Source organism: Bufo gargarizans, chromosome 5, assembly GCF_014858855.1.
Source record: "Bufo gargarizans isolate SCDJY-AF-19 chromosome 5, ASM1485885v1, whole genome shotgun sequence".
Taxonomy (NCBI): Eukaryota; Metazoa; Chordata; class Amphibia; order Anura; family Bufonidae; genus Bufo; species Bufo gargarizans.
Genome location: NC_058084.1, coordinates 121,102,615 through 121,118,183, shown reverse-complemented (window position 1 = coordinate 121,118,183; position 15,569 = coordinate 121,102,615). Strand labels below are relative to the sequence as shown.

The 15,569-nt window shown below is 42.8% G+C and overlaps 1 protein-coding gene across 14 annotated transcripts in view; it reads left to right on the top strand.

Moving 5' to 3' along the window:
* DTNA (dystrobrevin alpha) overlaps window positions 1-14,639 on the top strand; it is a 359,099-nt gene extending 344,460 nt beyond the window's left edge. For 9 of the 14 annotated variants that reach the window (XM_044292987.1, XM_044292990.1, XM_044292994.1 and 6 more), the window contains 3 exons: window positions 3,263-3,431; window positions 8,322-8,448; window positions 12,025-14,639. In XM_044292987.1, the coding sequence (XP_044148922.1) occupies window positions 3,263-3,431; window positions 8,322-8,448; window positions 12,025-12,060 (332 nt within the window). In that variant the 3' untranslated portion in view covers window positions 12,061-14,639. Of the gene's footprint in view, window positions 1-3,262; window positions 3,432-8,321; window positions 8,449-9,985; window positions 10,034-12,024 lie in introns of all 14 variants that reach the window. The other 5 variants (XM_044292991.1, XM_044292985.1, XM_044292995.1 and 2 more) reach the window with 1 other exon arrangement.
* The last annotated feature ends 930 nt before the right edge of the window (window positions 14,640-15,569 follow it).

The following is a 15,569-nucleotide window of genomic DNA, read 5'->3' as shown; positions in this document are numbered from 1 at the left end:
AAGTCCCACTTGGATCTTGAAGATCCAGTGGGGCTGATGGCTGTCTTATACTTTGCAATGCTTTTGCATTGCAAAGTACAATACTATTAAATGTCCTGTAGATGGCAACACAGAGCGCTTTTGCAAAGCGTCTGGTTGTAATGGCAACCATCAGGCGCTGCCATCACAGCGTGGCAGCCCCGATGGTTGAGAGAGGGAGCCCCCTCCCTCTATTAACCCCATGGATGCCGCTACCGTGGCATCTAAGGGGTTACAGCAGAGTGTCAGCATACAGCTGACACTCGCTGCTGATGTCGGCGGTTGGTCTGATGCATGCATGGGGGAGGGGGGACCGCATAAGGGGTACAATACATGGATGGGGGGGCGGGGATCGCATCGTAGGCAGGGCTCACAGGAGGGTTAAGGGGGTTGGAGGCGCACAGGAAGGGGGCAAAGATCGGGGGCACAGATCGGGGGGCTTCATTAAACATTACCTGATTTCAGGCTTTGATCTGCAGAGTGCAGATCAGAGCCTGAAACCGGCATTTTAACACTGCCGCAATCCGATTGGTTAGTCTGCACAGACTAACCAAGCGGATCGATTGCCGGCAAGGGACCACTCTGATTGGTCCCTTGCCGGCATTACTGCACTGTATGCTGTCCCTGACAGCACCAGGGCAGGGGAAGAAGCTTTAATCCAAGCGCTTTGCAGCGCTTGGATTAAAGAACTGCCTGACGTCTATACACGTGGTAGCTGCACAGGGTATGTGCAGCTATCACGTATATAGACTGATTGCAGTCGGGAAGGGGTTAAGTATGGTTTCCATTAATTTCCCCACTATTGATGTCAGGCTTACTGGCCTATAGTTGCCAGATTCCTCCCTACTACCTTTCTTGTGAATGGGCACAACATTTGCTAATTTCCAATCTTCTGGGACGACTCCTGTTACCAGTGATTGGTTAAATAAATCTGTTAATGGTTTTTCTAGTTCACAGCTGAGCTCTTTTAATAGCTTTGGCCTCCTTTCGGGTTGGCTCCTCAACTACTTGCTGTAGAGATAATCCCAGTAGGGAATTTATAATATCTGTACTCCTGGCAGAACTAGCTATTTTGGTTTTCCAGTTTACATCAGGAAGATTGAAGTCTCCCATAATGGTAACTTCCCCCTTCAATGTTATTTTAGCTATTTCCTAAACTAGTAAATCATCTAATTCTTTGACTTGGCTAGGTGGTCTATATATCACACCTACACGAGTTACCTTATGATTATCAAGCTGCAAGGTAACCCAAACTGACTCTAAATTGGTCTCGCTAACTTGTATTAAATTAGATTTTATGCTATCTTTCACATACAGGGCCACCCCTTCTTGGCTTCTCTGTCTTTCCTATATAGAGAGAACCCTGGTATTGTTATATCCCAGTCATTACTCCCATTGAACCACGTCTCAGTAACAGCTACTAAATCTATATTCTCAGATGCCATTATAGGCTCAAGTTCATTGATCTTATTCCATAAACTGTGAGCATTTGTAGACAAGACTCTGAGCTTGTCATTTCTTAACCTATGTGCTACTGGCATCTTCTGGCATTGTTCCGGGGGGCGGTCGGACTGCTGGATTATCACTCTTTTGCCCCCCTTTCCTAGTTTAAATGCTCCTTAGCAAATACTTTGAACTGTTCACTGAGGACATTTGTTCCCTTGAGAGAAAGATGCAAACCATCTTTCTTGTACAGTTCTTTTCCATTCCAACGAGAGCTAACATGAGACACAAAGCCAAACCCTCGATTCAGACACCATTCACCAAGCCATACATTGAATTCCTTAATGCGCATCTTCCTGTCATGCTGAAGGTTATGCACAGGCAAAACTGCAGAGAATGAAACAGTTGATGCAAGTAAAGCTATAGTACATAGAGTATATGATATGTAGATGCTACGACATAGGGGAAGACATCAGCATGCTGAGGGCTGAGCTGTCAATCAAGGGGAAGGGGAGTGTGTAGAGCACAGGGGGTGTTACCAAGCAGTGCTCAAAGGATTTATTTCCACCTCCTGGTGCTCAAACTTGCTCATTTGCAAAACGGATATCTCTGCAGCTGTTTAACATACAGACAAAAGAAAGATCCTGGTGACAGAGTCTTTTTAAAGGGGTTGTCCCATCTCAGCCTTTTATGGCGGAGATGGGAATAACCCACAGTAAATACTGGTCTGAGGAGAAAAGATTATGCAAACAGCTGAGTGGTTGGCCCTCTGCTGTTCCCATAACTCCCATCGCAGTGAATGGGAGCTACACAAACAGTGTAACACAGCAAGCCACTCAGCCATTTCCATACTTCTGTGCATGATATCGGTTGTGATGACAGAGGCCAATGGAAAATCCTCTCTTCGGCTCTGTAATGCAGTCAGAAAAAAACTGAAGGACACAACATATGAGTTTACAAAAGAGGAGGAGTTACAAGAAGAATGACATATGAATTACAACCATAGATAATTTACGTAAAACCAAATATAACAATGGCCACTAGATGGCAGCAAAGTACACTAAGTATAGCAGAAAACAGATATAACACAGAATACAATTAAAGGGCATCTGTCAGCAGATATAAACCTATGTAACTGACTGACCTGTTGCATGTGTGCGCTTGGCAGCTGAAAGCATCTGTGCTGATCCCATGTTCATATGTGCCCACATTGCTGAGAAAGATTATGTTTTAATATATGCAAGTGAGCAATGGGGGTGTTGCCTTTACAACTAGAGGCTCTGCTCTCTCTGCAACTGCTGTGCCCTCTGCACTTTGAATGACAGGGCCAGGCAGTCAAAGTGGAGAGGACGCGGCAGTTTGCAGAGAGAGCTGAGCCTCCAGGTGTAATAGCAATACCCCCATTGCTCCTAGAGGCTTATATGCATATAATAATACTTAATTCTTCTCAGCAATGCGAGCACATATGAACATGGGACCAACACAGATGCCTTCAGCTGCCAAGCGCACATGTAACAGGTCAACCAGTTTCACAGGTACAAAAATGCGCCTTTAATATAAATTCTAAATTAGAGCTATTAGTTGGGACAGCACAATCTGCATTTAATCCACATGGAAATTGACTTCCAGTGTGTATTTCACCCTTTGCAATGCGCAGTTAGAAATCCCCAGAAAAATCCACTGCTTTTTACTTCCTGTGTGGACATACCTTTAAATACAGCAGATCACTACATACAGCCTGGGGATGTAATTTTGCTTTCATAACAGTTTGTATCTCATACTCCATTTTTGTCTTTTCTAGATGCGGGAAATGAAGCAGAAGGCAGTGTGAATGCCGAGTACGGGAGAGTTCACTTTGAGGACCTGGTCCCATCTCCAACCTCAGAGAAAGCTTTCCTTGCTCAGATTCATGCCAGAAAACCAACATACAACCATAATTCTTCAGCGGCTGGAAATATTCGTGCAGATATGTAAGCATCTGTTTAATCAAGTCAATGGGGATCTTTATCAAGACCGGCGCACACCTCGTCATAAATTGGGCTCATCCTCCTGCAGTCTGTGCGCCTAAACAGATATCTACGACACCTGAAAGCTGTCGTAGATTTCTAACTTCATCTGGACCAGAAAACTGCCATAAATGAAGATCAATTTGTCGGGGCTGCTTCCCGCCCTTGCCATGCTTCCTTTCGGGAAAGTGGCGAGGGCGGTGAAAAATCTGAGAGATGCGACACATAGTTTGCGACATTTTAATGCCACTTTTCAGGCGCAAGGTAGTTGATGAATCTCCTCCAATGTGTTTCTTATAATTTCATATTTTTATGATCTGTTCCTACTTTTTACTGATGCATATGCATAATGTGTTTATAGACCCTAAGGCTAGGGCTATACGGTGACGTGTCGCAGAGAAGTCGCACAATTTTTTTTATAATGATAGTCAATGGTGTGGAACATGCAACATGCTGAACTGTAGTGTGACAGTCGCATAAAAATCCATCCAAGTTGGATTTTTGTGCTACTGTCATGTCTCAGTGCAGCACCATTGACTATCATTACATAAAATGTTTCGCGACATGGATGTTGAAAACCCCCAAAAAACGTAGGGACACACATACAAAATATATATAAAGCTTTATTAGGTAATTAATGACAAATAATTACAACGACACATGATTCAAGACAATAATCTAAAACAAGTAAAGCAGCAATACAGGTAGTGTTGCGAGAAGTAGCTCACGTGCTGACCGGCAGGGTATAAGATCCCAATATCTAAGCTTGCTCAGCACAAGGGTAAATGAGCAATAACGTATACAGTAGTAATATATATATATACCAATGATCACCTGAAACCGATCTCAATCCCAAATTCACTGTATGCAAAAAAATCCACACAAGGTACCAGTAGGAAACCATCAATGGATATACAAACTACAGGCAGCTAAAAGGGAAGAGGGACAGAAAATACCTGGGAAGGGGTACAATACAGGGATCCAACCTCCAGTCAGCTGTGAGCACACCCCGACGTAGGTTTCGCTCCGCTTTTTCAAGGGATGTTGTGCGACATGTCGCCGCGTAGTTGTATCCTTTTTGTCGCACAACACACTTTTTCGCAGTGTAGCCCTAGCCTAAAAGTGTTCTTTGGCATTCGCTGGGCTTGTATACATTGGAATATCTTATCTTTAGCTGGAAAGGAAATGCAGCTCGCTGTACTATTTAGTATGCAGGAGAGCACAGCAAAAGAAAAAAATATACAATTGCGGTATATAGGCAACATATGGAACTGTATATGGCATACAGTTCCATACATCTGGATCATTTTCTGATACGTATGTCACAGTGTAAAGCCTCATTCACACGTCAGTGTTTCATGGACGTGTGCTGTACGTGTTCTCCACAGACAGCACACGTCCCTATTCATTTTAATGCGTGTATTCACACATCCGTGTTTTAGCACGGTCCGTGGGTCTGTTTTTTAGCACGGATGCATGCTCTATTTTGTCCATGTTCGCGAATCCATCAAGCCCATTATAGTCTACGGGTCCGTGAAACACTGATGCAACACGGATGGCATCCGTGGTTTTCACGGACCCGTAGACTATAATGGGAGTGATGGATCATTAAGAAGAGATTCTTTTGAAAATAATTTTTCAGCTGTTCAGTGTCCGTGAAACACTGATGCAACACGGACAGCAAAAAACAGACACACTGATGCATCACTGACCACCTGCTCATGGATTTGAGCACGGACAAGGATGTGTGAATGAGCCTTAAATAGAGCCTGAATGCTAGAGATTCTGATAAATAAGATGTGTTCATTGCACGAGCTGCTATATTGGCATGTTGGCCCATTATACATTTAGTAACCCACATTACTTTGAGAAGCACAGTTAAGGAGGTGCTGCAGGAGTAAAAAAAATCCGTGAGGTAGCATGGTGGCTCAGTGGTTTGATTCTGACCCAAGACTACATCTGCGTGGAGTTTGTATGTTCTTCCCGTGTTTGCATGGGTTTCCCCCGGGTACTCCGGTTTCATCCCACATTCCAAAGACATACTGATAGGGAAGTTACATTGTGAGCTGTTTACTGCAGGCTGACAGCGCTTGCCTACATCAGTAAGTTATATCATGGACATAATATCACAGCTATGGAAACCCTTTCCACCATCCCTGGAGTGCTGTCATGGTACTGCATTCATGCATGGTATGGTATATTGTATGGTGTTGCACAGAAAATCTAATTTTATCTGGCTTCACTTAAATTACTGTATACAGGGGTCACCAGGGGCATTGCTAGGGTCTCAAATGATCCGGGGGCCCAAGCCCAATGCATATGGCCCCATTCGACTCCCCCTGCCCGCACTAGCACTAAAGACATTTTACTTGATTTACTTGCTGCATAGACACTATCAAACATTCAGGAGTATACAGCAGCCCTTACCTCTCACATCCAGAGCCTCCCAAGTGACGTCTCCTCTGATGTAGATCTTCTCTGTCATCATCTCCATTCAGTCCAGACAACTTCCTTCAGCTGCACCTCATCTCTGCAGAGTGTGACACACAGACATCTTAGCTTCCTCACTTTTCTATCATCATCCCCCAACCTGGAGTCCCCACAGTGTTACCCTGCTGCTCGCTTTGCTCCCCAATACCCCCAAATACTACCCTGAAGAAAAATTACTGCCATACAGATAGTCCCGCCCCCCATAGTAATAGTGCTCCTCATAGTCCCACCAATAATAATTCTCTTCTAGAATGCCCTAATTAGTAATAATACCCTATACCAGTGATGGCTAACCTTGGCACTCCAGCTGTGGTGAAACTACGACTCCCAGCATGCTCCATTTATTTCTACAGAGTTCTGAGAGCAGCCAAGCAAGGGGGGCATCTTGGGAGTTGTAGTTTTACCACAGCTGGAGTTCCAAGGTAAGCCATCACTGTATAGGGATACAGTGCCCCCAACAGCAATAATGCCCCCCAAGAATGCCCCCATTAGTAGAAGTAGCCCTCCAGTATTAATATTGCCCTTAGAGAGCCCCCAATAGAAATAAGGCATGCCTATTGTTCCCACAGTGGTAAGAAAAGCTCTCTACAGACCCCTCAGTAGTAATAAGGCTGATGTATAAGCACTCCTACAGAGCACCCTGTAGCAATCAGGACGCCGATAATGTCTCCTGTATTTATAGTGCCCCTGCATTGCCACCTATAGTTATAATCCTCCATGTTGTGCCCTCAGAAAGTATAATGCCCCAGACATTCCAACATACAGGCCCATGTAAATAACATCACACCATCTCTCCTGCCTCCTCCAACATACAGTCCCATGTACATAACATCAGTCCCCTGCCTTAACCCCACTCCAACATACAGTCCCATGTAAAGTTACATGCACATGAATGTAAAAGAAAATAGGCCGTTAAAAGCAGACACCCTTTGTGCGTCCATTTTCTCGCCATCTGGCTGTTAAAAACAGATTAATTTCATTGGCTTATCCCAACCCCCCATAATGGCCTGATTGTAAATAATGCCCCAACAGTGGCCCCTAATATTAATAATGTCCCTCATAGTGGCCCCCAGCATTAATAATGTCCCTCATAGTGTCCCCCAGCATTAATAATGTCCCTCATAGTGTCCCCCAGCATTAATAATATCCCTCATAATGTCCCCTAGCATTAATAATGTCCTTCATAGTAGCCCCAGCATTAATAATGTTCCCCATAGTGGCCCCCAGAATTAATAATGTACCCCATATTGGCCCCCAGCATTAATAATGCTCCCCATAGTGGTCCCTAGCATTATTAATGGTCCCCCATAGCGGCCCCCAGCGTTAATAATGTGGCCCACAGCATTTTGACTGCCAAAAAACCCCCCACTTTATTCACTTTCACGAGTGGGGACACTCGCTCCTCACTGGATGCAGCAGGACGTGATCGTGTGATGTCATCACACTGGGAGCGCAGGTCCTGCTGCATCCATTGAGGAGTCAGTGGATGAGGGGAGTATTTTTAAAATTATTTTAACTCCTGAAATGTCATTTACCTCCACTGTACCTGTTTTTATCGTCTTACATGGGCGCACTCCTGTCTATTTTACCATCAAAAACCGGTCCCATTGATTTCATGGCCAATAATAGGAGATGAAACTATTCACTGGCCGCTTAAAAAAAGAAATAAAAAAAAAACACAGACTGCAATTGGTTATAAAAATGGCCATGTGATGAACGCTACTTAAACTGCTGTCACAAGGCCTAAATAACATCACTCCCCTACCTTCAGCCCCTCCAACATACAGTCACTCCACATGTAAATAACACCCCTCCCTTCAGCCCTAACATACAGAGGTGGTGTAAGAGAGGAGAACTACAACTCCCAGGATTACTCTTGTACTATCACACTGCATCTATCCCTTCACTTACCTCTCCTCATGTCACAGAAGTCCTCACAGTCAGGATCTTCTCCACTAGTTCTCCTCTTCACAGCTCAGCTCCGTCCCCTATAGCACTGATCACATGACGTGACATCATCGCAGGTCCTTCTCCACCCTGGACCTCTGCCTCTAGCACATATCACCTGACTGTGATGTCATCATAGGTCCTTCAGCTCCTGCAGTACGTCCCGGTCAGTAGTATCTCCTGTTTTTTCATTAGAAGGCAGTACATTCGGGGCCTGGGACAAAACTTCTGGGGCCAAGGCCCCGAATGTTTTGACCTAGTGATTCCCATGGCGGGTCACTATATTAAAATGTAACAACAGGCCATTATGCATTTATATTACTATTTACATTTGAAACATATAAGTAAGATTACATAAAGAAGTGGCCTCAGGTGAAACGACTACTGTTAACCTAAATTTTAAACATATATTTGCAGGGTCCCAGAAGATCAATATAACAGACATGAAGATGAAACCTATGAGAACGACTCTGTGCGCCAACTTGAAAATGAACTGAAGATGGAAGAGTATCTCAAACAAAAGCTGCAGGATGAAGCCTACCAGGTAACATGATTGTGCTTTGCCTCTACTTTAGGTTGGAACAAGTGAGAAATATTTTTTTTTTCTCTCAAATGACCCAAGTAATTCTCAGGCTTGTAAAAAAATAAAAAACTATTCTGCCTCAGAAACTGTCCTTGGTATTATGTATTAGCCAAACAAGTGGAAAACCTCTTTACACATATGTATGAGCCATAATCTTGATCTTTGGGACCTGTCATCTCTCCTGACATGTTTTAGTGTCTGCTTGCAATCCCCATGTAATAACAATTGTGGAGCATCAGTGGTGGTGCCATTCTTGTTATTTCATCTAGAAGTTATGAACTGCTAACAGTTTCAATGAAGGTCCAGTTGTGTGTTACCAGGTGGTTTGTGGCACTGGGCAGTAGGACACTGACAGCACTGACTGGAGAGTGTCAGACAGGGACCCACCCCCATGTCCTCAGGACAGTTGTATGGTTGGAGGTCACTCTGTTCAGGGCCCTGGACAAAACATGTGGGGCCCAAGCCCCAGATGTTTTGACCTAGCGACTCTTTAAGTTTCAATTTTTTTTTCTAAAGATTTAATTTGAAGAGACCAACTCTCACTCTGGAGGGCCATTGAGAGGCCTCATGCACACGACCGTTGTTGTGTCCTGTGTCCGTTGTTCCGTTTTCTGTGATTTTCTGCGGACCCATTGACTTTCAATTGGTCCGTGGAAAACTCGGCTAATGCACCGTTTGTCATCCGCGTCTGTGATACGTGTTTCAAGTCCGTGAAAAAAATATGACCTGTCCTTTTTTTTTCACGGACAACAGTTTGCGGACCCATTCAAGTCAATGGGTCCGTGAAAAAACACGGATGCACACAAGATTGTCATCTGCGTCCGTTTTTTTCCTATCATTTGCATGGCAAACTAAACTTTAATTTTATTTTTACTTTCCTTCATGTTTGGAAGACACACGGAAACAAAAACGGACACGGATCACAGAACAACGGAACCCCTTTTTGCGGACCGCAAAAAATACTGTCGTGTGCATGAGGCCATATCCATATATTTCAAAATGTGTGCACTGATTTCAGTGGGTAACATATATTGCTCCATGTGTTTTAGCATGAAGTTCCTGATCGTGCGTGTTCCCACCAGAACCCTTTGCAATCAGTTAGTCATAGAGGTTTTCTAAAGGGAGCTTAATCCAAGGGGGCAGACTGAATCTGCATAAGGCCTCATGCACACGGCCGTTCCATGCATTGAGGACCATCCATGCGGCTGCCACAGACGGATCCAGACCCATTTAACTTGAATGGGTCTGTGATCCGTCCACACGTTCTATTTTTTAGCGGTGCAGAAGCACGGAGAGAAACCCCACGGAAGCACTCAAGTAAATGAGTCCGCATCCTTGATGCAGTGTGCACACGGCCGGGGCCCGTATATTGCTGACACGCTGTATGCAGGCCGCAATACGGGCACAGCCGGGCAATCGCTGTGTGCATGAGCCCTAATAGAGATTTGAGGATCCTGCCAGGATATTGTAGGGTTAAACCTGTCTGTTTCCTCTACAGGTCAGTTTGCAGGGCTGAATGCACTTTTCTCTTTCCTTCCCCTCTGAAGTAAGTATACTCCACCTTAGCACTAAATCATTAAGTGTTACAACATTCATTAACCTGTGCTGTAACCAAAGACATGAACCACTGGGTGTAAGTAAATGTAGATGATATAGTTTCAGGCATGGTCAGCTGTCTTTATTGTCCATAGTATTCTCAGTTTAGAACAGCTGTCACATTGAAGGGAAGCTGTACTACATAAAACCTCTGCCTGGCTGTGTCATTACTGAAACTCATCATGTCCATTAAAATATATACGAAATGTATATATATTCACTTTTATATGGTTACTGTCTGTATTAAGTGGCTGTGCAGTCCTATGAACAGCAGAGGGCACCCAAAGCTTAGTTTATATCTGCCAGTAAGCAATCTCTCAGTACTGGCAACGTAGAGCAGAGAGCTCTAGAAATTGGTTATGTTCTGTAATATTATTTTTACAAATTACAGCTTCTCAAAATAATATATATCATTTCAATACAATGTAGTTACCGTACCTAGTTGATAAGGTTGAGAAAAAAAAAAAAAAAAGACACAGGTTCATGAAATCCAACCTGTAATCTTACTCTCTTGACACAGGGGAATGAAAAAAAAAAACCTGTAAGGAGGTTGCCGATCGCCCCACATTACAGGAACAATTCTATCTTAACTCCAAATATGGCTGTCAGTACAAATTGCTGGATCAACGTCCCCTTCTCCAAAAATATAGTACATACGAGGGGTCTTCAAAAATTTTCCACACTTTTTTTTTTTAAATACTATTTATTAAGAATTTCAAAAACAAATTACATTTCAATCTAGTACCTGAACGTAGGCTCAATGAATATTAACGTATAGCATGATGTTTTTACCCTATTTTTCATTGTTTATCAAATACTGTGCTGAAATTGCACATTCCAACTATAGGCTTATCTTATTGAAACACTGCCATACTGTTAGTGAGTTGTATAGCTACTATAATTACTAAATAGAGGACCAATCAGCACCCTGTATGACGTTTATAACATTGTTACATTTGGTAACACTTAGTCTTTGACTGTGTATAGGAGGCAGGTTAGAGGAGCATATTTGCTTACTGTTTATTCCAAATATGATCCTGCCTGATCCCCTGAAGACGTTGTCAGCACACATTCTGCCAACAAAACGCATATGATAGAGCGTTCTAAGTTTCGCAGCCATCTTCACCACAGTGTGACAACTCTTATACTAAACTGCAAGGTCAGACTAGGCATATGACCAATTACCACTCCTGCCGCCCTCACCGTTTCCAATGAAAATATCAAAGTTTGAAACTTTTAGAAAACTCCTTGAAAGTTGTGAGCGCTGTGTTCCCCTCAGTTTTTACCTGCTCGCCATCGACATTGCAGTAACTACAGTGTAATTACAGCTCTTCCGTCCCATTCACTTCAAAGTGTATGGGGATGGCAGAGCTGTAATTACACTGCATTGCCGACAGTGAGCAGTTGCCCAGAGAATGAAGGGCACAGGTCAGTTTTACCACATAGGGAATGCAATAAAAGCAAGACTCCATTTCCAATTCCACCACATTTGGAATTGTTTTTGCAGCTTCCCACTACATCGTTTGCAATAATAAATGGTGCCATAAGAAAGTACAACTTGTCCCGCAAAAAAAAAAAACAAGCCCTCATATGACCATGTGAATGGAAAATGAAAGAAGTTATTGCTTCGGGAAGGCAGAGAGTATAAAACAAACACAAAAATTGAAAATTGCCCTGGGTAGAAAAGGGTTAAACATCGAAGGCCATATCAGATTAGCTCCCTAGGTATTTGTTTCTCTGTGTAATTAAAGCTGAATCTATATGCACATTGGGGAATAGCATTGTAAGGTTGGGCTCACATCACATTTTAAGTCTATGCAAAATGGATACCCATCTATTGGCATCCGTTTGCATCTGCTTTTATTGCTATATGGATCTGCTAAATTGATCATAGAAACGTGATGGGACCCAGCCTAATCAGCCTGTTTCATTATCTTACAGAAAAGCTGTAGTGTGGAGAAGATGCACAAAGCATGAGAAGTCTTGGTTGTCACCCATCAATCCGGCAGGAAAACGCAGGTTGACCTCACCGGCTGCATCTTCTAGTACAAAGACCCCCATCAGAGTCCACCGGAATGTAGCACAGCACATTTGTTCTGAACCGTGTAGTTTGTAGGTGTGTGTTTTAACTATTACATTACAAACAAAAAAATATTTCAACTTAAATCATAATTAGCATTTTTTTAAATATAGCCATTTGTACACGCTGTCATACGTTCGTCGTCATAGATCGGATACACATACGAGCTGCTGGTGCAGTCTCGTCTTTGAAAACTGAAGTCTCCCTAACTTCCAAGGGGAAGGGGAAAAAGTATTCAGACAAGTTCAGACAGACCTGCCAATGCACTATCGAGACAACACTGAATATATCAACCAGGTGTATGCAAACGTCTTCTCTGTCACTGGCCAAACTACCAGAGGAGACCCTCTCTATCACCACGTCGTGGTGGACCATAGAAGCCAATGATTTGTATAATATCAGCTGTTACTACTATTTGTCTGAGTGCCTTAGTTCCATTTGAACCTACTCAGCCACTTATCTAGTAGCAGTATCTAGGCAAGCCGCGCCGCTGCGTTGTGAACCATTGTGCAGTGCATCGTTTTGCTGCAAAATACCGGTAGCCCCTTTTTTTGGTTAAGCCGGGCTTCCTTCAGTGTACTCTGAGCGCTAGACAACCTGAGAACACTAGGGTACTGCCTCCAGCACCCTGCCATGCACATGGATGGTAATCACTCACAAGAACAGCACTTTTTATTTCATTCTCCTGCAGCAGGATTCATTTTGGCGTCGCCCGTAACGGCAGTAGTAAAGCAGCAGTTCCCTACAGTACGTTACGTCTATTTCAGTCACTGGATAGAATTGGATTCCTTGATTTTAACTATTATTTTTTAATAGTTTTAAAAAAACTACAGAGATTTATGTGTTCAAAGCCCGTTGACAATAAATAACGACGTTAGGGCTAATTGTATAATTTTGTATTTCTTTCATTCTCTCAAGAACTCACAGATCAGCCATACGAGTTTTTAGTGTATATATCTATATATATATATAAAAATATATTTTTCATTTTCAATATAGACGCTATCATATACAAGAAAAAGAGACAAATTATACAATGTTCAGACTATTTAGAATCTAGTTTTTGCAATCCACACAGATGCTATTAAAACTGTGAACTATATGTTTTGAGCTACTCATTATTAACCCTTTCACTGCTGCGGGGTTCTGCTGGGCACTGCATGCCCATCTTCGGCAGCTGAAAGGATAAAGCTGTTTATAAACCACAGGTGCCATAAAAACCCCGAACTAGCAGAGACTCATTATCTTCCACATTGCTGTCGCATCACAATCATCTGTTCTTATTTTGCAGTTTGTTGCACATCCTAAGCCTGTGTTCTTTGACATTTTGCTATTTTATTTGCTGTATTGTGGTCTATGTATTCACTGTTATTGCATGCCTGCAAAAATAAAAATGCATCTGTCACATAGACATAGTGAAGGCAGCCATTTTGCCTCAGCGATATTACGAGGTCCTACTGACTTAATAAGATACACACACTAATATGCAGCAAAATGTCCCCCTGCATATTAGCGGTGAATATATACTAAGAATTGTTTTCTGAATGCCTTATGGCCGCTAGACATTTTGCATGCGAACGAGTAGGGGGAGCAGTGAAAAGCACAAGGGCTTGCGTGTACGTGAAAGAGAATATGAGGAAGCACGCAACTCTAATGGTGGGATGCACTGGATTATGGTTAAGAATGGCAGGAACACTCTTTCATGTAGATCATTTGCTAGTAAAAGTCTGTTTACACAGTGAAACTTATTTGTAATTTTCTGTGTTAATTGTTGTATCTAATGCCTGTAAGTAGGAAAGTCACTACACCTAAAGTCTATGGCCACCTTTGCAATTTTTTATTTTATTTGCTTCCAAAATGTAAAATGAAGCAATTTTCTAAATATTCGTCATAACAAATTTTCTACCATGTAGAGTCTGTGTAACGCCTTCACATAGCTAGTTATCCTGTTGCTTCTGACACAGAGGAGACAGCACTCTGCTCCTGGCTTTGTCAGCTTTTTTTACTCGCCCCATCCCTTTTCCCACTGTTGTAAATACCAGCCGGGAGAGGGAGGACGATGTACACCGAAGATCAGTGTGCGAGAAGGGGAGCATCTATGTCATCAGGGAAGGCAGGTCACATAGTCTGTAAAAAAAATAAAAAATTCCCCATGCCAAGGTTGTCCATGGCCTTTGAAGGGCATCTGTCAGCAGATTTGTACCTATGTAACTGGCTGACCTGTTACATCTGCACTTGGCAGCTGAAGGCTGTGTTGGGCCCATGTTCATATGTGCCCACATTGGTGAGTTTTAATATATGCAAATGAGGGTGTTGCCGTTACACCTAGAGTCTCTGCTCTCTGCAATTGCCACAGCCTCTGCACTTTGACAGGACGAGGCAGGCATGATCACATTTACACTGCTTGCCCCTGTCGATTAAAGTGCAGAGGGCAAAGCAGTTGCAGAGAGAGCAGAGCCTCTCGGTGTAACGGCAATGCCCCCGTTGCTCCTAAAAGCTCATTTGCATATATTAAAACATCGTTTTTCTCACCAATGCGGACACATATGAATTTGGGACTAACAGATGCCTTCAGCTGCCAAGCGCACATGTAACAGGTTTAGCTGGTTTGATAGGTACAAATCTGCTGACAGATGCCCTTTAAGGTAATCTGCAAAAAAGAAAACACAGGAGAAGGCAGGTTTTTCTTAATATAAATGTATGTGAAAGTAGTTCTGAACTCATGTCAGCCTTTTTACAGCCATAAATAAACATCTAGAATCTGGAGTATTACAAAACGTGGCTATTTAAGGGCATTCACTAAGATTATCATCACCCAGTGGTCATTATTGTTTTGAAAATGAACATCATCTCTGTCCTTATAACTTGCCCAAGTACATACTAAGCATGTACCCAAATGTCCAAGCTTCCGAATTATACATTAAGGAGGATCTGTCAGCTCTACTGACTAGTCTGTATTCCCCAGACAGTAATAATCCTGGAGCACCTTTCTTTGCATTGAACCATTACCATGTTATTCATACTGTACATGTATGAATAATATACTAAGTTGGTGTTCCCATTAGGCCCGTGAGTAAGGTGTGCCACTACAGTCAGACATTGACAGCTGAGATTGTGTACAGCCTATTGATAATGGGAATGGTAAACCCCAGCATCTGTTACTTCCTAAATTGCCAACTAGATGTTGGGGATGAGTCCTGCACACTTCAGATCAGGGTTGCTAGTGTCTGACTGTGTCCAGACCTACACCCTGACAACGAGAATTGTAACACCCAGTTGTCAGTTATTTAATTAATTAATTCAACATTTTCAAGGAGGAATAACACAAAGTGGGGTTCTAAGAAAAAAAAATCTCCAGAATATGGTAGTTCTTTCCTGGGAAATACTAGTATTTACTAAACCAGAC